Source organism: Antennarius striatus, chromosome 7 (assembly GCF_040054535.1).
Source record: "Antennarius striatus isolate MH-2024 chromosome 7, ASM4005453v1, whole genome shotgun sequence".
In the NCBI taxonomy this organism is placed as follows: domain Eukaryota; kingdom Metazoa; phylum Chordata; class Actinopteri; order Lophiiformes; family Antennariidae; genus Antennarius; species Antennarius striatus.
In genome coordinates, this window is record NC_090782.1 from 23317501 (window position 1) to 23338917 (window position 21417).

At 44.2% G+C, this 21417-nt stretch overlaps 1 protein-coding gene across 2 annotated transcripts in view; it reads left to right on the forward strand.

Annotated features, from left to right (window-relative positions):
- Window positions 1-21417, forward strand: part of atp11b (ATPase phospholipid transporting 11B) — a 29555-nt gene that overhangs the window by 237 nt on the left and 7901 nt on the right. For both annotated transcript variants that reach the window (XM_068318673.1, XM_068318674.1), the window contains exons 1-28: window positions 1-56; window positions 4755-4871; window positions 5458-5547; window positions 7150-7230; window positions 7383-7490; window positions 8899-9027; window positions 9718-9821; window positions 10428-10475; window positions 10800-10864; window positions 11153-11234; window positions 11326-11476; window positions 12519-12716; window positions 12796-12954; window positions 13165-13352; window positions 14269-14337; window positions 14466-14539; window positions 14655-14758; window positions 15433-15614; window positions 16612-16815; window positions 16906-17059; window positions 17142-17244; window positions 17374-17519; window positions 17783-17842; window positions 18015-18142; window positions 18240-18378; window positions 19582-19647; window positions 19933-20036; window positions 20183-20348. The exon at window positions 1-56 is cut by the window's left edge and continues 237 nt beyond it. In XM_068318673.1, coding sequence (XP_068174774.1) covers window positions 30-56; window positions 4755-4871; window positions 5458-5547; window positions 7150-7230; window positions 7383-7490; window positions 8899-9027; window positions 9718-9821; window positions 10428-10475; window positions 10800-10864; window positions 11153-11234; window positions 11326-11476; window positions 12519-12716; window positions 12796-12954; window positions 13165-13352; window positions 14269-14337; window positions 14466-14539; window positions 14655-14758; window positions 15433-15614; window positions 16612-16815; window positions 16906-17059; window positions 17142-17244; window positions 17374-17519; window positions 17783-17842; window positions 18015-18142; window positions 18240-18378; window positions 19582-19647; window positions 19933-20036; window positions 20183-20348 — 3246 coding nt within the window. In that variant the 5' untranslated portion in view covers window positions 1-29. The remainder of the gene's footprint in view (window positions 57-4754; window positions 4872-5457; window positions 5548-7149; window positions 7231-7382; window positions 7491-8898; window positions 9028-9717; window positions 9822-10427; window positions 10476-10799; window positions 10865-11152; window positions 11235-11325; window positions 11477-12518; window positions 12717-12795; window positions 12955-13164; window positions 13353-14268; window positions 14338-14465; window positions 14540-14654; window positions 14759-15432; window positions 15615-16611; window positions 16816-16905; window positions 17060-17141; window positions 17245-17373; window positions 17520-17782; window positions 17843-18014; window positions 18143-18239; window positions 18379-19581; window positions 19648-19932; window positions 20037-20182; window positions 20349-21417) is intronic.

The window sequence follows — 21417 nt, forward strand, 5'->3', positions numbered from 1 at the left end:
GGCGCTACTTCCAACGCATTTTCGCGAGGATGCTACGGTGGATCCGACAGCAGCTGGTAAACCTGCGCTACTCCTAACTACCTGTTTTATAACTCCAGTACTCGTTATTCAGGTTAATTTAGTGTAAATACCGGGATTTGAACTTTATTTGGGTCACATCCAGTTAAGCTAACTAGCTGTTGATGTGTTCGGAACCTTGTTGAGTCTCGCGCCGATGACATCCAGGTGTAACGTCAGGTTAACGTTAGCTTATAGTCGCTTAGCTAGCATCAATTAGCTGACAGACGTCCCAAATTCGGCTAACAGCTTGGAACCCGTACTCCCTTTATTTTAATTCAATTTGGATAATTTTGTGTTTTTTAAAAGAATATTTCTCCGTTGTAAAAACATAACACAGAGTTAACTAAGTTAACTTTAGCCAGCTGCGGCTAACAAGGTAAAACTTGGTAAAGTTACATCGATGCTAAGGCAGCTTTAGCTGACATCAATAACGTTTAAATTTACACCCAGAGTGGTTTCTTTGGAGAGTCTAGAAGCTAATTATTAACATATGTATATATTAGTCTTGACTCGAGCATATCTAATGTGTTACGTGTCATCCGAAGAACTCTGGATGTATTTTAGCTCAGGTGTAGGTGAGTCTTAGATCCTGTATTTGCTGTAATCACCTGTTGTTTGCCTGCAAACATGGCTGCGCGGTGACGCATTGACAGGTACAGGCAAAAGTTAGCTGGATCTGTTTAATATGATGCTTCCGTCTGATTCTGGTTGTCACAAATGCTAAAGGGTGAGTCACAGGGGATTGGGGTAAATAATGATTGGTGTGACAACCTGGGTTTACAGCGGGGTAATGGTAGTGATTTGTGTTGGAATGACAGCAGTGTGACTGGTATAACAGGTGAGAATGAATGATTAGAGTAGGGCTACAGTGATCGATTATTCAGTAATGATTAATCGATAAGTCAATCGAGCAATACTGCATGCTTGGCAATTGTCAGAATGTGCTGCTGTGGGGAGATTATTCAAGGAACTATTTTTGGACATTAGATTAGATATTATGAAACAAGTTGCACATTAGTCAGACTTTGCGTCGTCTGTGAATTGAATTAATGTTAAGGCTCACATGTCCCAGTTAATCAGTACTTCCTGTACTGGGATGGTTAAAATGGTGAGTGTGACCTCTGCTCTTCTGCAAGCTTGTCAGTCTGCACAAAAAGTTTCCTCTCAAACCTCCCTGGCCGTCACTTTATTAAGAATCATAGAATGTTAGCCTTATGTTAATTTGAGACAACGCAGGTCAGTTGACCCAGCCCGCATAATTAATCTTAGTTAATTAAAAAAACCTTTCATTAACGTACACCTTAATCTAACTTTGCTAATGGAAAAAGTTTGTTTGAACATTTGTCTAACCTTGGTATCAGCTGTACGATAAGCAGTGATGTTTATTCCTTCACATGCTGCTTATCAGCTTCTTTCTGGTCTGCACTGAGAAGAAAGGATAATGAAGGGGAGTCAGACTCAAATCTGGAAGACTTTCAGTGCTCTGTAATGCTGATAAAACCGGCAGAGAGCCCTTTGGTTCTTGTATATGTTTGAAAAGTTGTCTCCAATATTTAGGACATCTGAGATTTGCAACATGGCTGCTGAATAATCCCTGGTTTTATTTGAGAGATGACCAAATCCACCTCTCCTTCAAAACATGGTTGTTGTATTATTGTTGCTTGTGTGCATTGTGTGATTTCCTGAAGGTATACTCAACAAATTTAAAGCTTTTCTGCACCAAGGCATCATATAGCCGATGCAGGAATTTGGATATTGCTTCTAGAAGAGGTTCAGTCATTGGTTGTAGCTGCCCCACCAAGCAGAGATACACATGATCTGGTTTAGATAAAGAGAGTATTGTATGTTCACTTGTATGCCTTGTATGTGTCATCATCTAATTTCTGCTTTCAAGAGTATTCTGATGATTTTGTGTTATTGAAGTTGACTCATTCTCTCATCTTTGTGTGCAGCCAGGAGGAAATAATTTTGGCACGTTTCATTTTCTCCCACCAATTTATAGATTTATTTTAAAATTTGTCCCATATAAGTGCATGTTTGGGTTGTGTATTGTCCTCTATTTGTACAGGCGGTACTGGATTGTGTTGTTGACTGGAGTGCCAGTAAGATGAATGAATCCATCAGTAGCAGATGAGTTGCAGTGCAGCGTATTTCCTGGAAGGAGCAATACTGTCTTTGTTTAGCAGTATTTCAGTTCCTCTCTTTGGCATTCCACCTCTGATGTGCACATCCCATGTGATTGTTTGCCTCTTAGTCTATATTATCCAGTTTGTTACCTTGGTTGTGGTGCATTAGTCAGTTGTCCAGCCATTGTTCAGGCAGTGATTCCTCAAGGCAGTATGGGACTTGTAGGCAATCTGTGGGTAGTAATTACGTGTCGGCGTATGAATTGATGGGAATCCAGGTGTCAGAGGACAAAGTAAAAAGTTGATTTGAAAGCCGGTTTCAGCTCTATAGTGTTTATATGAGTCGTTACCATTCTGTTGGTCTAATTTATATTTATTCCCAGTTCTGTGTTGCTGGAAAATGTCTACTGAATACACTTTGCGGAATATAAGTGCTCCAAAAGCTTTGAAATCCTGTTTTAAGTCCCGTACTGCTTGTTATTTTCATTGTTTCTCTTGTGAATTTTATGAAATTTATTAGGGATAATTGGATTTCCCACATTGCTGCCGTTAATGAAAATGCTAAGTGTCTCTAATGTGCGGCAGTCACACTTATCCATCAGCTAAATATTCCTGCAGATCTGTGCAGCTCTTTTCATAAACTGTTCCTTCTAACCAGATGCAGTCCAGAAGCATGTGGCATCAGCTTTGTCTGTATGTACTTCTGCTGCTTCAGTCAGATCACACACACACACACACACACTTGCCATAAACCCACATGATATCATGACCCTAACCTTCGCACCTCTTCTATTGTTTTATGCATGTAAGAAATGAGGGCATTAAAGTCAAGCTGCCACCTGAGCGAAGCAGAAGAGCTTCTGCGGCAACTGGTGTGAACAAACAGAAAGTGAATGGACTTATTTACTTTCACACTTGTGCATTTCTTTTGTTTTTATTCATTGAAGGCACAGGAATGAGTTCCATCTCCAGGGAGCTGTTGCAGTGTTATTAGTTGTCACACTGCTTCTTGTTATCAGGTTGTGACAAGTTTGACGTCCGTGTGCTCAGGCATAGGATTTAGGGTAGGCTATAACCCAAGCAGAGTAAATCTTCCTACTCCTAATTGATTTTAGAACATCCATGGGTAATAAAAAGTGGCATTTACCACTTCTGTCTTACACATGGTTAATTCCTGCTGTTTATTGTTGTTTGTGTTTTAAATCATTTGTTTCTGGTTGGTCAAGTGTGTTCAAATGCTCACAACAGGTCATTCTTCATTCTAGACATTTCACTGCAACTTAATACCTTCTGATTTAAATCATCAGATTTAAGTTGCTCTAATTCTTTTCAGTTATCTGCATTTGCCCCATCAGATATTTACAGTCTGTTGAGAAATGCTGCTTCTTGTCTTCACTACCTCAGTTAATCCATTTAAAGCTGTTGTGGTTCCAGCGTATGTTTTTGGTGTGAAGCCCAGCTGTCCCCAGTGTCTTTGTGAGTTAAAATGAAACTCCACTGATTACACAGGTCAAATTACGTTTTATTGTCTCAGTGAGCATCACGATCAACCTGAAAAAAAAAGTGTCTCCAGAGACGAACGTCATCTGTTCTGCCCCCTTGAGGCAGCTTTGGCTAGGGAGGAACATTGGGAATGAATAGTCGGAATAAAATTAAAAATCTGGGTTTGGGGCTTTTGAAAGAAGTGAGGTGAAGTCATCTGACATCAGCGATCTTGTGACAGCTGTTTGCGAAATGGAAAAGAATGAATAGGTGGAACCACAAATTGTAAATGCATGAAAACAAAAAGCATAACATTAATTTGTGAGAGCTGCTGCGGTGTAAAAATAACATATCGTTTTAAAGTACAGATTTGGGTGACGTTTTTGTCAGTGAACAAAAGGAAACAGCGGCTTCAGAAACAGAAAGATGGTAACAGAATAGAAGAGAATCTCTAGGAGTGACGTGGCCCGGATGCAGCGTGGCTGCATGTGTGTGTTGATATTGTGTTGCCCGACATCTATCAGTGCAAACACTCGCTTTAACCTTCCAAGGTTAGCGGTCAGAAAGGTTGTGACGCACAGGCTGCAGCCAGGCCAGAGATTAGTTTGGCTTAATAGTGTGATAAATACAGACGCTTGTTTTGCAGAATTAAAGACAAATGATCACAATCGTTATAATAACCTATTTATGCTAGCAGAAACACAAATGGTTCCATTTCTGTCGATGATCCACCATTGTTCTTCACAGAATCAGGATAGCAGGATTTTATCATTTCTGTACTGCTGCTCGACAAATTTGTAAGGAACCTGTAAGGTGAGGTTAGTAATTGAAATTTGGATTCATTTGAAGGGGCTGGAGGGCAGTAGATATTATAGTAATTATCTAATTACAACAATTTGACGTCAAACATTGTTGAACAGGAAAAACATATTAGTTTAAAATTTCAGGATGATGTTAGAATTGGGATTTTCAACTACGAGTGAACGCAGAGCCAGATGTACAAACTTTTGTGACGATTGGAAATAATGATTTATTTTCCATCCTTATTCTCTCCCCGCCCCCTTCCATACTCTCCCACCCCCTCAGGGTTTTGACCCCCCTCATCAGAGCGACACCAGAACGGTTTACGTGGCAAACCGGTTCCCCCAGCATGGCCACTACATCCCCCAACGCTTCGCTGACAACAGAATCATCTCCTCCAAGGTAATTTAATTTAATTCAGCATTACAGTTTCCTTCATGCTGTCACTGCTGGAGGATCCTGGGTTTGGAATTCAGACTGAAGCAGCGTGTTGTGTTTTTGCTATACTTGTGTGATTGCATAGCGATCAGGATTGACATGCGTTTAGTTGATAACAGGATCAGCTCAGACAGAAACAAAATGTGTGTGTTTGTGAGAGGATTAGAATGTCTGTTCAATGGCCGACTGGACAGAAGAGTAATAATCCAAAGAGGCTGCTGTCTGCCTAGTACCGGCATTGATGGCTGCCATTGATTAGGCGGTTGATTAAATGATTGACAGTAAGGCCGAAGCCCCTTGAGTAGATCTTATGTTGTGGTCTTTAGTGAGATGAACAAGACAAGGTTATTCAGGCCGTATAAATTAATCACTTCAATGAGGAAAAATCAGGAAAATAATTCCTAAAAACACAGTTTTTCTCCATCATCGTGTCTGTATTGATCATACTGGACAGGATGCGATGAACCGACACAGGAAGTGCTTAATTTCACCTGCCTTCATCTACATGCACCTTACTTTGCTCTAAATGTTGCTTGTGTTCTTCTTTCAGTACACGATTTGGAATTTCGTCCCAAAGAATCTGTTTGAGCAGTTCAGAAGAATCGCCAACTTCTATTTCCTCATCATCTTTCTGGTGCAGGTAATAACACTCACTATGCGCACACACACACACACACACACACACACACACACACACACACACACACACACACACACACACACACACACACACATTCTGTGCAACTCTTCACATTCTGTCAGATGGTGAAGAGTTGAATGCCACCTCAGGTTATCGTGCCCTGAAAACAAATTTGTGTGTGTGTGTGTGTGTGTGTGTGTGTGTGTACACCTGTTTGTGTATGAGAAAATGACTCATGGACTTGAAGCAGGACAGGCCAGGCTGTCTATGAAAACATTACACCCCAATGTTAAATAACATGTGAGTCAGCCCCGAGTGCGCAGGCTTCACCACGCATCCGTCAGCTGAAGCAGGATTTGGTTTTCATATTTTCAGGCCTTTTTTTGTGATTTAATTCGCCCCGTGCACTGAAGCCTAAACAAACGACTCGACTCCCCCTAAAGTCTCTTTTTTCACCCCATCAACTTGTCAGCGAAGCTGAAGTCAGGTTAGCTTCGAGTCGCTGAGCGGCGCTCTGTTCTTATCTTGACATTGTGAACACGACAGTTTCCCAAAACGACCAATTTGACCACTTTTGACAGGAGTTTGGTGGATTTCTGTTTTGTACTGTCAAACAAAGAAAGAAAAGTCGTATGTGTGAGTTAATCTGCTGGAGCGTGTTGCTGTTAATGTGTTGCTCGTGGTCAAAAGCTACACAAGGTCGCTTTGCAGAGGAAAGCAGACTTAATGTCTTTAAGTCAACGGCCCAGAAGTCAGTTGAAGTGTGTTTGAGTTAATTGTCTCACCTCTCAAACCAGGGATGAAACTTTGAAGTCCCCCCCCCCCCTCCATGTGTGGCGTCAGCTGCAGGATTAGCTCTGAGAAAAGAAGGATACCAGCTAAATGGAGCCAAACATATTTCTGCTAGTGGAACTAGCTTTGGCAAATCTGATACTCAGGAAGAATTATGTTGTGTATGAAAAAGATTTATTCATCTGAAGGGGAAATTAAGAAGTCAAGTCAGCGTTATTTATGTCACACCGAAGGCGCTTTCCAAGATGAACAGGTCTAGACTGACTCTTTATTGTACAGAGAAGCAACAACACCCCCCCCCCCCACACACACACACACACAAATAATCACCAGGTGACTGGGAGGAAGAGATGGAGACAGAAACGGACGAGGTAGTCTGATGGAGAAAGATGGAGGAGATAGACAGAGAGAGGAGTGAGGAATGCAACAATAAAACACCGATCATAAGTCTAATAATGATGATCAAGATGGCAGTGGGCGTCGGCTGCAGATAACTCCTCCCACAGACACACGTTCAATTAATTTTGATTAGAATTAGTCCAGGCTTTAATCTCCATAAACGTCCACCACGAGGCCACGCCCCCTCCTGTCTAATTATTGGATAAGCTGGGGGGGAGGACTTCATTACCCTCTAAGAACGTTCACCTCACTGGTACAAAAATACAAGAGAATGAAGTAAGATCCAGGAAGCAAAATCAAAAACTAAGTAGAGACTTTTCGGTTTCTGTGAAGGATTAAGACTTTCTTTCCTCCTGTCAGCTCACACCCACTAATACAGCCTGTTGAAACCTCTCCACCCTGTCGTTCCAGTTAATGATAGACACCCCGACTTCCCCAGTAACCAGTGGCCTGCCTCTCTTCTTCGTGATCACAGTGACGGCCATCAAACAGGTGAGAACACGAGCAGCTGTCAGCTTCCTCTGCTGAGCTGACAATGAGGAACAGACGTGTGTTATTTCAACAAAGGCAATGAGTTGTGATGAAGATGTTCCTGTATTTAATTGTAGCTGTCAAATACGATGCCGTTTTGACTTTCGTTTTAGGGCTACGAGGATTGGCTGAGGCACAAGGCGGACAACGAGGTGAACGGGGCGCCGGTGTTTGTGGTTCGCAGCGGAAGTCTGGTCCAGACCAGATCCAAGAACATCAGGGTAACATGGAGCAGAACTCATAGCCTGCAGTCACGGCTAGCAAAAACGCTTATAAGACTAGATCCTGGTGAAACTTGAAATTTACTTATCAAGAATCTTCTCACGTGAGCTAAAAAACTGAGAGTAAGGAGGTCAAGGAGGAGAAAAGTGCCGATCAAACCCACCAGATATTTAGCAAAGGGGAAAACGGGTGATGACATGAGTCTGATTTGATCCTACATACATTTACAGAACTTTTCCCTGTGTCTTCAAATGCGACACAAGACTCCCCTGTGACTTGGTGCAGAGTACATTTTTTTTAATGCTCATAATATAAAATCTTTGAAGTAATAAAGTGACTGTGTGTGTCCCCCGGCGTTTGAGACGAGCTGGTCTGTACAGGAGGACGATATCAGATGATATGGTCTGGGAAAAAGAGCTGTCTCGCTTGTTTGTGTTATAAGAAAGTGGAACAATCGACACTAGAGCTCAATGCAAATGTGACTGGAATGTTCTGTGACTGACACGCTCCTCTGTTTGCGTTCGACGTACGTTTGAAGGTATGTGTTTATTTCTGGAATGCGTCTCTCACTGCGAACTGTCGCTGCTGAGGTCTTGTTTTCTGGATATGTCTGGAACTCAGAGTCTGGTCGCGCGTTGAAACCCTCTGAGGTCTCAAGAGACGCTGTTACCACTGTGTCTGGAGCCGACACACTGCTACCTAATGACACGTGTCCTCTGGTCTCTCAGTAAGTGCTCATCAAGCACACTTTATGTTGTTTGTCCAGTCGCAGCCAGGAAGATGACCGACGCTCAGCAGGAGTGGGTCGTTTTATTCAGGGGCCAGAAGGACATTAAATTGCTTTTTCCCTCATCTTCTGAAGATAATTTCTAAACAGTTGTTCCTGTTTTTATTTGTACTGAAGCATAAACAAAAACCTTTGACGTTTACTTTCTATATAATTGAGTTTTATGATGGTTCGCCTTGAATTAATCAGGTGTTGCACCATGCAGTAACGTCAGCGTTTACAGTTACACCGAACCTGCTGGATTGTTGCCACACAGGACTCTGAACATTAAGCTTTCCTGCTGCGCAAGACTCCAGGTTATCTAAAGAACAAACACGAAAGACGTCTTGTCCTGCATCTCAGCTTGTTGACTGACACCCTGACAAACGCCAAAGGGCGGAAAACCCGCCACTGATGTCAGTTTGTAGTGCAGATAACTGCAGTGCTCGACCCACCGCCCCAAGCAGCACAGGAAAAAAAATGTGACCAGAATAAGAATCAGAATAACAGTGACAGCGTTCAGTCATTGTGGTGTGTGTGTGTGTGTGTGTGTGTCTGTGTCTGTGTCTGTGTCTGTGTCTGTGTCTGTGTGTGTGTGTGTGTGTGTGTGTGTGTGTGTGTCTGCCTGCCTGCCGGTCCAGGTGGGGGATATCGTTCGAGTGGCTAAAGATGAGACGTTCCCCGTTGATCTGGTGTTGCTGTCATCCGATCGGGCAGAGGGCACCTGTCACATCACCACGGCCAGCCTGGATGGAGAGACCAACCTGAAGGTGTGTGTTTTAGAGAATATGTTAGCAGACCTGTTGCTTGTGAAGTGAAAAGAAAGGTAAAACAGACAATGACAACTTAATGGATTTGTTAAATGACCATGAAGGACAAGTAATCTTGACATTTTCAACAACTCGAGGCAACCGCTTAACTTGGAGTTTAAATAAAAATACATTTGATTTAGTGAAGACTTTAAATCAACAGGCTGACAGACATCATCAGCGTGTTTCCTTTGAGCCACACGTACTGAAGTGCCTCCGCTGAGTGTCGATCATTGAAATTGGATGAAGGCAGCCACAGGATGTGGTTTGTGTCGCTAACACGGTTACGTTAAAGCATTTACATCCGCATCTGTGATGCAAACCAGACGTACAAACGTTGCTCTAGTTTACTAGTGGTTTGAAAACTCCAGGGTTTCTTCACATTGAGAAAGTTTAAGTTTTAATAAAGAGTCATTGAATTAATAAAAGGTCTACATACATCTTTTTAATCTGGTCTACGAACCTCAGTCCATATCAGATGAACATCTGATCAAAGGTGGTTACCTCGTCATAGGAAGCATTTTTTGTTCCTCACAATGTTGATTGAAAATGTTTTTTAGGAACTGATAAACCGTCCGTGTCCAATTTAAACTGTGCTTCCTTTTCACTGGTTTTTAACTTTTTGTGTGTTGGGTGTGTGTGTGTTTGCAGACTCATTACTCTGTGGCGGAGACATCTGTGTGTCAGACTGTGTCCCGATTGGAGAACTTGCAGGCGGTGGTGGAGTGTCAACAACCCGAACCTGACCTATACAGGTAAATTCAGAGTAATGCTAAAGCGCTGCGCAGGAAACATCAGGTTTGACTTCCTGCGATCCGTCTAAAGCCTCCTGAACAAATATTGAAAGCGGCTGCGCTCCATATGCAGGACAATCGCTCCATCTCAGACCTGTTATTAATTTGGGGATGAGGTGAGATGACTTCATCGCCTTTCCAGCGACCCTCGTTCCTCATGCCGGTGTCAGCCGGCCGCTCAGGGATCGATCGGGGTATTTTTAGAGGAGGCAGTTTGTCTATGTGGCAGTTTTCTGCCGTCACCCCTCCCTGTCCGGCCCTCCCTCTCTTAACACTCACTTCAGCTTTCCTCACCAGATTTCTTCATGTTAACCACAAACCTGGTTTCCATCCAAACAGGCAACTCAAAATTCAGGAACGTTATTTCTAGATGTTTCATTTTCACAATTAAAGAAAATCCTCTTCCTCGTCTGTCAACCTGCGGTGGCGTTAGAGGATGTGTTTTATGACTTGCTGCGTATCGTTACAGGTTTACATCAGTCAGGTCTCTGCAGGATTTTTTTTTTTTTACTGTAGCATGGCTTCCTGTCTTCATGCACCGCCTCAATAAAATGACTTTTGTTGTAGGTTTGTCGGTCGAATGACGGTGACTCAGCATGGAGAGGAGATTGTCAGGTGAGGCCGGATCTATCCCCCAGCTTGGGGTAACAATCATATGTGACATAGGCAGTTTGCAGACACTGATAAGCAGCATTAGATAAGTGTTTATATGAGTGTACATGCTTTAAACAGAGGGGTAGAATCACTCACTCCCTTATTCAGTCTGCAGCGGCTTGTCAGAATGAAATAAAAGGCGGCTAAATGAGGCTGATTAATTACATAAACACATGATATACGAGCCTCGTAGACTGTGGTGTGGTTCAGTTTCTATGCAGAAAAATCCAATGTCTCATCAATCTTTTTTCTGTGTTCATGTTTTTTGTTTTGCTCACGTTTCAGACCGCTGGGTCCAGAGAATCTGTTGCTGCGAGGAGCCAGGTTGAAAAATACCAAAGAAATTTACGGTAAACCACAACTGGAATTAAATAAACAGAACAGACGCCGAGGCGGAGTAAATAATTTCTTAAGATGGTGATTTAAAGTGAGAGGGGAGGAACTATTGCAAGAACATGTTTCTTGCTTACATAATGAACATGTTTATTATTGTTTTTTGATTATTGGTAGCAGAAGAACAGAAGTAAAATTGTGCATAAATGTTACATGGGTTTTACAGAAAACAGAAGTCCTCAGTGGTCAATCTTGTATCCTTCCAAAATGTCTAGTATAAACTGAAACCTCCCGTGCTGCTGCAGGTGTGGCGGTTTACACGGGGATGGAGTCCAAGATGGCCCTCAACTACAAGTGCAAATCCCAGAAGCGCTCGGCAGTGGAGAAGTGAGCGCCCACCTGTCGCCTTTAGGAGGAAGTCACGTGTTGTTCTGCTCAGGATGTGTCGAGTTTAACGTTTACCTACTTCCTGTGTCAGGTCCATGAACACCTTCCTAATCATCTACCTGGGCATCCTGCTGTTTGAGGCCATCCTCAGCACCATCCTGAAATACGCCTGGCAGGCCGAGGACAAATGGGACGAGCCGTTCTACAACCAGAAGACAGAACAGGAGAGGAACAGCAGTCCGGTGAGTTTAATTCATCTTAAGAAACTTCCTACCACCCTCTTCTCCTCACCAGATGTTAATAAGCGTAATTCCTCTCTCCACTGCAGTGATAGCGTGAGCTAGTGCTGATATAATAATGAGCCCATGTGTGATCGTTCATGTAGCGCGTCTCTTCCAGAATGGTGCTGCTTTTGTTTGAACATATCTTAATTTTTTTGACAAGGCGCGACAGAGGAAGTGTGTTAACAGGGACCAGTCTCCCGGCTTATCTTCCTACCTGCCAACACTCATCAATCAGAGACAGCGGCGGCCTCCATGTAGGATGACTGAATAGTAAAACATCACTTTCACACTCGCTTCCCATCTACCCAAAGAGAGAAATAACCATAACCCAAGTCCCGGAAGGATAACTGCTAAAATAAACATCCTATCTGCTCCTAGATGTAGAAAATTTTGATTTTTGTTTTGTTTTTTTGCAAATTACTCAGCAGAAAATAACATCTCTGAAATGAGTGACTTAGTTTTTGTGCTTCCTCTCTGTCTGTAGTCCTTTCTCACTCTCCTTTCCTGTCAGATAAAGTAATTATCATTAATAGGAGCAGATTATCCTGTCTGCTCTAATTTAGGAGGATCATCTAAAGCGTCATGAGTCTGGACGTGGCTTAGAAGTCGGTTTATTTTACAAGCTTATTTTCAAATGATGAATTTTAATAGAAAAAACCTGATTTGAAAATGTACAATTTGCATCACTTCTCATAGTAAGCAGTAAGTAAGATTATCTTTCACAAATATTAAAATTAATCTTTACTAATCCCTGTTCACATTTTAAAACTTCATTTGAAATTCGTGCATTTTTTTTGGGTTTTTAATCACTTCTGCTTTCCCTCCCTGTTGTGACCACCATCATCACCCTCCTCTTTTTTTTTCTTCATCTTTTCTCCCGGCAGCAGTTCAATCTGACATTGATTTATCATCCTATCTTGTTTCACTGCTCACTTTGCTCTCTTTGCGCCTCGTCCTCTTCTTTGCTCTCGTTCTTATGAAATGTCCTCTCATCCTCCAGATCTTGAAGTTCATCTCAGACTTTTTGGCCTTTCTGGTCCTCTACAATTTCATCATCCCCATCTCGCTCTACGTTACCGTGGAGATGCAGAAGTTCCTCGGTTCCTTTTTCATTGGCTGGGATTTGGACCTGTATCATGAGGAGACTGACCAGAAGGCTCAAGTCAACACGTCTGACCTGAACGAGGAGCTGGGTCAGGTAGGCACGTATTTCCTCAGCTGCGTAGCGTTAATATTCCGACATGCGCTCACGTGTGTGACGTGTGCTCGTGTTCTAGGTGGAGTACGTGTTCACTGATAAAACGGGTACGCTCACGGAGAACGAGATGCACTTCCGGGAGTGTTCAATCAACGGAACCAAGTACCGGGAAGTCAACGGCAAACTGGTTCCCGAGGGGATGACTGACGATTCTCCAGACGGTTCCACACCTCAGCTGGTAACTAATTAATGTGATCCGTACGTTCACGTTCCTTTAATAGACCGGGTAGATGTGTGTGATGTGAATAAATCAACCTCGAGTGATTCCATGTGCGAACACGCCGTTGGTTCAGCAGAGGTTGATGAACGAGGTGGTGGTGAACTTCCTTTTTGCTGCGGCGGTCAGGAATGAGGATTGACGTTGTTCCTCTGCTGTCCCTCCATCCAGATGGGTGATGAAGTCTTGTTCCTCAAGGCGGTGTCGTTGTGTCACACGGTCCAGATCAGCTACGACCAGCCAGACTGCCTGGTGGGGGGAGGAGACCCCTTCTCCCACGCCAACGGGTTCTCCTCCGGTCACATGGAGTACTACGCCTCCTCGCCGGATGAGAAGGCGTTAGTGGAGGCGACAAAGAGGTGAGGTTTCAGGAGGTAGACGTGAGAAATTATCTCCCAGATTGCAAAAGAGCTCAACGCTTGACCACATTGTCTGGGTGTGTGACGGTACGACTCAGGGCGTAACGGGTGTGTGTGTGTTAAATGTCTGTGTAAGGAATAAATTATGCAACCATAGGTTACCTCCTTAACCACAGCTCTCTGAGTGGTGGGATTGAAATGCCTCGCTGTGCTCAGGGTAGCAAGAAACCAGTAAAGAACTGAAGGAGAAATGTGGCAGAGCGGTAGGACTGAGTAATAAATCCACTTGTGCATTTTTAGTTTTTAAGGATGTCAACAAGAGAATAAAAATGATTATTGTGCAGCTTTCCTTTTTGTATTGAGTTATAAATCCAAGTCAGCCGTTTTTGTTCGACTTGTGCCCCTAGAACCTCATAAGCTGAGGTTTTGTCCCATTTTGGGGGGTGAGGACCGCAAGGGATCCGTATTTAATGTTATGGTTAGCTGCTAACTGCTATTAGCTGCTTTGTAAAGGTCCCTGTTTTAGCACATTCAACCTTTCATACTGACGTCACCTGGATGTTCTCATTGTCTCTACTGCTGGTTCAGAGGTGGAGCAGCACTGACATCCCATAAATTAAATACAGACCAACACAGAGCCACAAAGACAACAGTCTCACCTTCTACAGTCAGTGACTGTCAGTGACTGTAAAGGGCAGGAAAACACAACTCCTCTGGTCAGATTACACTAAAAACATAAATCATGTGTGCTTTACGTGGCAGCTCACACACACACACACACACACACACACACACACACACACACACACACACATCAGAACACCGGGGGGATGGAGAAGCAGAAACAGTCCAACGGTTTCTCCACTTGGCTTCACTATAAATGATCAAAATTTCTTTTTCACCCCCCCCCCCTTAGAATTGGCGTGTCCTTCACCGGCATCATGGGAGACATCATGACGATCCAAACGTTTGGCAAGTCGGAGAGGTAGAAACGCTTAAACGATAAATACCCACTGCAAACAAATAGAATTCAGTGATTGGATGTTTTCTGAGGGTGTCGTGACTGAAAACAGTTGGAGAAGTTTAGACGAGCGTCTGTCGTTTCTCCGTCAGTTACAAGCTGCTCCACGTCCTGGAGTTCGACGCCAACCGGCGGAGGATGAGCGTCATCCTGCAGACGCCATCAGGTGACTCCGCCCTGAACCACACAATAAAATCTGTCACAAGCAGGATTGATAATTTATAAATCATGAATCCTTTGTACACGTGTGTGTTATCTGTTTTTAAATCTTGATTTTAAAGGAGGCACAGTGCTGTTCACCAAAGGTGCTGAGTCGGCCATTCTACCGTTTGCCACTGGTGGCGAGATAGAAAAGACCCGCCTGCATGTGGACGAGTTTGCCTTGGTAAGAAATCCTGTGTTTTAATGACACTGAGTGACGTTCTCTTTATATTCTGTTCACTTAGAACACAATTCATTAAGTTCCAGTTAATCAGTTTTGGACAAAAGCTGCAAACTTTTCATCTTTTCCTTTTCACGAAGGACAAGCAGCCGTCGTCTGCCCTTCAAAACACTTTATAAGAATTAATTTGTGTTAATTCAGAACAAAACAGCCTGAAAATAACTCCCCCCCCGGTGATCGCGTCTCTCTGGGCGTGTCGACTCTGCAGTCGTAACGATTGGTTTTGGCTCCGTCGCTCTCTGTCCCCATTAGATTGTAAATTCTTCACCACAGCAGCCACATAAACACACACACACACACACACGCACTCCGTGTCACGGGATGTCAGCAGCCGGGAGTCGACGCTCTGCATCAGGTTGATTTGTGTTCGTCTGGCCCCTCAGGCTAGATTCATGATTTAAAGCTCTGATGAATTGTTTTCCGTTCTTTCTCTCTCTCTGCTCCTTCCTTCACCTCTGATCCAAGTCGTCTTGACTTTCTGACCTTTGTTCTCTCTTTTATCTACTTAACATTTATATTTTTCTGTGTTCTCCTCATTTATTGTCATTTTATTCTTTGCATCCTGACTCATCCGTCCTGTTTTCCTCCCATCATCGCCACTCTTCCTCCTATTGCAGAAAGGATTGCGGACCTTGGTCGTGGCGTGTCGCCGCTTCAGCCCGGAGGAGTACATCGATGTGGACAGGCGTCTGAACGCGGCCCGGACGGCGCTGCAGCAGAGGGAGGAGCGGCTGCAGGACGCCTTCAGTTACATCGAGAGAGACCTGCAGCTGCTGGGGGCCACGGGGGTCGAGGACAAGTACGGAATAAATTGGAATACATTTTTGTACCCTCTTGGAGGAACAAAAAAAATCCTTCATGCATATTTCTATGATTTAGCACAGTGTAACTTCACTTAATTAATTTAGCCTCTTTGTTCAGCTGTCATCTAGTTCTGTGTTTAATTAACTGATTCATTCACAGGACGGAATGGTTCTAAAGAGCTGCTGGCCGAGGCTAATCTCAGGGAGTTCAGGATAAAAACTCACAAATAAATCAAAACCGCATGAAGAATCGACGGTTTGACCAACATTTAACATCTGAAAGATTTCCAATTCCATGGATATTATGCGAAATATTCTCGCTTTTGTTCTGTGTTGCCGCTGGCAGTGAGGACATAACATGTAGTTACTGTTTGGGTTCGGCAGATGTTTCCTCTCCGCTCCATTAACTCCAACAACCATTTATGTAATATGCAAAGTCCAGGGTTTTTCCCATCTTCTGTGCATTTCTGAAGCAATTCTAACATCGTAGCAGTAAGATGCCCGCTGATATGTTTGTCATCATGAATTTAACAAAAATATAGGCTTTAAATGTTGTGGAATATTCTTTTTCCTGTCATTTTGGACCCTAGACGTGGGGTTGGCCTGGTGCTAAAGGAGAACCAAAGTAAAGAACTTTTGTTTGAATGCTACATGAGCTAAAAGTGGGACATCATAAAACAGTAAGGAGCTCTGTCTCCTACAAACACACAATGTGTAGTCAGCAGAATGATGGAGCCGTCGCCTCTCTGAGCCTCTCTGGAATAAACGTCGATGTGTGTTTGCATCCGCTCACCATCTGCTCCTCACAGGAGCCCCGATCGTCTCTGCTGACTCGTCTCTTCTGTTCCTTGTTCTGTTTCTGTATCGTGATGGGAAGTTCTCCTGATACATAATAATCACATCCTTTAACTATTAAAATCTATAGATAATAAACGTGAGATCTGGGGTCAGAATTTAAAACTACATTTATTTCTTCTCCCTCTTGTCGCTCAGGCTTCAAGACAAAGTCCAGGAGACCATCGAGGCTCTGCGCCTGGCGGGGATCAAAGTATGGGTCCTGACGGGGGACAAACACGAGACCGCCGTCAGTGTCAGCCTCTCCTGCGGCCACTTCCACCGAACCATGAACATCCTGGAGCTGCTGCAGCAGCGCTCCGACAACGAGTGCGCCGAGCAGCTCCGCATCCTGGCCAGGAGGTGAGAACCCCCCCGCAGCCGGAATCCGATTCTTTCTGATCGGTCAGCAGATGATCGCTGAGCTGGAACACGTTCTGATGTCGTCTTCAGGCTGAAGGAGGACCACGTCATCCAGCACGGGCTGGTGGTGGACGGAGCTAGCCTGTCTCTGGCTCTGAGGGAACACGAGAAGCTCTTCATGGAAGTGTGTAAAAACTGCTCGGCCGTGCTTTGCTGCCGCATGGCGCCGCTGCAGAAAGCCAAGGTAGGAGCGCTCGTTCGACACACACGTGACTCTGAAGCTTCAAATCATGTCATTCCATTAATTTTCTTGGTGTTCTGTCCAGGTGGTTCGTCTCTTAAAGACGTCTCCAGAGAAACCGATCACTCTCGCCATCGGAGACGGAGCCAATGATGTCAGTATGATACAGGAAGCTCACGTGGGCATAGGTAAACCCTCATCACACACACACACACACTCATTATGTTCTGGATAGTGTTCTAAGTGTGTGTGTGTGTGTGTGTGTGTGTGTGTGTGTGTGTGTGTGTGTGTGTGTGTGTGTGTAATCCTGTGTCCAGGTATCATGGGGAGGGAGGGGCGTCAGGCCGTGAGAAACAGCGACTATGCAATTGCCAGGTTTAAGTTCCTGGCTAAACTCCTGCTGGTCCACGGTCACTTCTACTACATTCGCATAGCGACGCTTGTACAGTACTTTTTCTACAAGGTAAGACCTGGATGTGAACCCTGAATGTTTTCCACCTTTGCCTCCACAATCGTTAAGAAAGCGTTCATTAAATTTCTTAGCTTTTAATGTATTCCCTGAGAAGTGTTAAGGCGATAGATCTTCTTTCATTTATTCATTCTATGGATTTATTTGTCAAACATTTAATTGTGGATTAAAGTCATCAGATTTCTTTTTCTTTGACCGTAAAGAGAGTTCATTGCATCATTTTTAATGTTTCTTTTCCTTCATTCTGTCTTCCCTAGAATGTGTGTTTTATCACGCCCCAGTTTTTATACCAGTTCTTCTGTCTGTTTTCACAACAAGTAAGTCTCTTTATCTCTCTTTCACGTCTGTGTGGTTTTAGTGTTTCATTGTCTTCACACGGTTTAGCTGTCGGATTAGTTTTCAGGTGTAAAACATGTCACAGATTTTGTGTGTGAGTGAACCTGTGTGTGTGTGTGTGTGTGTGTGTGTTTGTGTGTGTGTCCGTCCCAGACTCTGTACGACAGTGTTTACCTGACGCTGTATAACATCTGCTTCACCTCGCTGCCCATCCTGGTGTTCAGTCTGTTTGAGCAGCCGGTCCATCCACACATCCTGCAGAACAAACCCGGCCTGTACAGGTGAGTTCACCTGTGGTAAACAAACACACACACAAATCCACCATCGTGTCCTGAAGGAGCTTTTTTCTGACCCGATGCTGGTTTCAAACGTTTTCAGGGACGTCAGCAGGAACTCCCTGCTGTCCTTCAGGACGTTCCTCTACTGGACGCTGTTGGGCTTCTGTCACGCCTTTGTCTTCTTCTTTGGTTCCTACATCCTGATGGGAGAAGACACCACACTGATGGGCAACGGGCAGGTGTGTGTGTGTTTGTGTGTGTGTGTTCAGTTCAGCTGGTTGTGTGTTGAAGTCCTACAGTAGAATCCCCAGAGTTAGACCGACCTCGTCACAAGATTTAGAAAATGTTGCTTGAGAATTGAGGGATAAGACGAAAGGAAGTGTTTGTGTGTGTGTGTGTGTGTGTGTGTGTGTGTGTGTGTGTGTGTGTGTGTGTGTGTGTGTGTGTGCACATGTGTGCGTGTGTGTGTGTTCTTCTTCCTGTTCATTCTGTCGTTTTGTTCAATAACCTCTTATTAAACCTGTTTCTCTTTAACTGGACCAGCATGTTCTGCCATTCCTGTGATAACTCAGAGTTTTACTACGTTAACCTTTTCTCCTCATCTCCTCTGGTTCTTCTCTCCATCACATCTTCTGTTGTTTTCACTCTGATACTTTTCAAATCACTCACTCTTCCTCTTCCTCCTCTTCTTCTTCTTCTATCTTTTGTTGATGACTCTTTTTTTTTCTCCTGCCTTCACGCTGTGCATGTCTTCAGATCTTGCGAGCTAACAGGCAGCTGGTAAGAGTCTGCTCTACAGTTGAACGCATGTCTCCGCATGTCGCATATTTTTGCGTTGGTAATCCCTACATAAATTTATCAAGACCTACAAACACATGGCAAACAATCCTTGAATGTATGAATTTATTATTTGTGAATTTTGAAGGATTTGTCCAAAGAGTCGTCACCTCTCAGGGGGGAGGGGGGACTTAATGAGGTTGAAGGTGTTAAAAAGTAAAATAAAATAAAAAGTCATTTTATCAGCAAAGGGGGGCTGCTGGTTTAAATGTTCGGACTCCAGAGAGGTTCCTGATTGGCTGCTAGTGAAACGACGCTCCCCACAGCTCTCCCCCAATCAGACGGGGGCGCCGTTCACCCGTCCACACCCCAGCTTTTATGTGGATTCACGCCGATTCAGACGCTTCATGCTCGTTCACCGTCCTGGCAGAATAATCAATACCGATCAAATACTGAATGTGTGGCTGGTTTTGTTTTTAATAATCAATGGAGTGAAACCCCCGGAGAATCACGGATTTATCTGTGAATAATTTGCAGTAGGGAGAAGGAACTTTGTGTCTTTCTTAAGAAAATAAGAACACATGAAAGCCTGTAGATGATATTCATCGGTTTTATGTTGGTTTTGTTTCTGTTGATCTTCTTCATACCGGCTCAATGTTTTCTAGATGTTTGGAAACTGGACGTTTGGAACGCTGGTCTTCACCGTCATGGTCATCGCTGTCACCTTAAAGGTAAATCAATCACGTCATGTCACCATAGGATTTGGTTTATGCAGATGTGATGAAAATTATTACATTTATTAGGGGGGGGAGGGGTTTGTGTGTATTTGCTGTTTAGCGAAGTTTAATACCCACAGTGTGTGATAAAGTAACAGGAGGACGTCAGCGCCGTCACAGCTCAGGGTCACGGTCGGTGTTTACCTCACAGGGTTGTTTATTGATGTTCTATATGCTCCCTCCCCCCACCTCTTCTGTGTGTGTGTGTGTGTGTGTGTGTGTGTGTGTCCCCCACTAAAGCTCGCTTTAGAGACTCATTTCTGGACATGGATGAACCACTTCGTGACTTGGGGGTCGATCGCCTTCTACTTCATCTTCTCTCTCTTCTACGGCGGCATCATCTGGTGAGAACTGGCGTTTCCACAACTCCTGATGGACTTTTGTTTGCTTTATCCAGAGAATCCCAGTTATGTAACTTGACCCGGACAAACCGGTTCAACGAAACATTCAGGATTGTTGATGCGTCCTCTCCGTCTCCTCCCCCCCACAGGCCGTTCCTCCACACCCAGGACATGTACTTCGTGTTCGTGCAGCTGCTGTCAAGCGGCTCCGCCTGGTTCGCCATCATCATCATCGTCATCACCTGCCTGTCCCCTGACGTGGTGAAGAAGGTCCTCTACAGACACCTGCAGCCGACCAGCACCCAGAGGAGTCAGGTAAGACGAGGACAAGGGGGGTGGGGGGCGGGAACAGAAGGGAAGACTTTCAGCGATTTACCGAGCGGATCGTGTTCCATCAGTTAAATGACCTCAGGTTTAAAACGAGGCTCTTCTGCTGTCCTGACGTTTCGCCTGACCTCACCTTCTCCAAGCTGCAAGGAGGTGTCACACTTTATATTTACCACCTTCTATTCTAAATTTGTCCTGAGCGTCTGCTCTGATTTGGGAACGTAAAATGTTTTCTGCTCCAAAGTTGTCTCGAATGTTTTAGGTGAAAACTAACAAAACCAGCTACGAAAAAAATCTTCCTCATTAAAAGTAATGACATGGCCCCCGGGGCGATTGCCTATTCTCACATGTCTGGCAAAAAATGGAAATTTCCTGTTGCGTGACGGGAGCTTGGGGAGGGAATAAACTCAAAATGTCACAGTAGGTTCCACGAGATGGCAGCGGGGGGGGGGGGGCATTCTGCATGTCATCCTGTTTTACAGGTTCCAAACGCCTGACCTGACAACGCCTGACCTTTCGCTTCTCTTCTTCTGCTCTAACCCCCGGTTCGCTTTGTCGTTTTGATCGTCTGAGCCGTTTCGGTGCGAGTCTGGGGGAGCGCTTGATATCTAACCTCTGGGTGTGTCTTTTGTGTGTTCTTCCTCCTATCCTCTGTGTGTGTGTGTGTGTGTGTGTGTGTGTGTGTGTGTGTGTGTGTGTGTGTGTGTGTGTGTGTGTGTGTGTGTGTGTGTGTGTGTGTGTGTGTGTGTTTCTGCTGTAGATGTATTCCAACCGTGTTGCAATAGGTGATGACTTCATCGCTCTTCAGCCTCTGTCCAAAGCCAAGAGCCAGCTGGGCAAAATTAGGTAGAGGAGACGCGACGGATTCAGTCCTGATGCGAAAACGCAGCTCAAAAAAAAAAAAAAAATCCATTCAGATGGAACCACCGTCACAGGAGTGCTGCGTTCAAAAGCAGCAGCTCTAATCAGCTATAAATACTGGAAATTCAATTTGACTTCCTATCTTTTGGAATTATGCGCATAAAATATTTTTACAAACCTCTCCTTAGATTTTTTT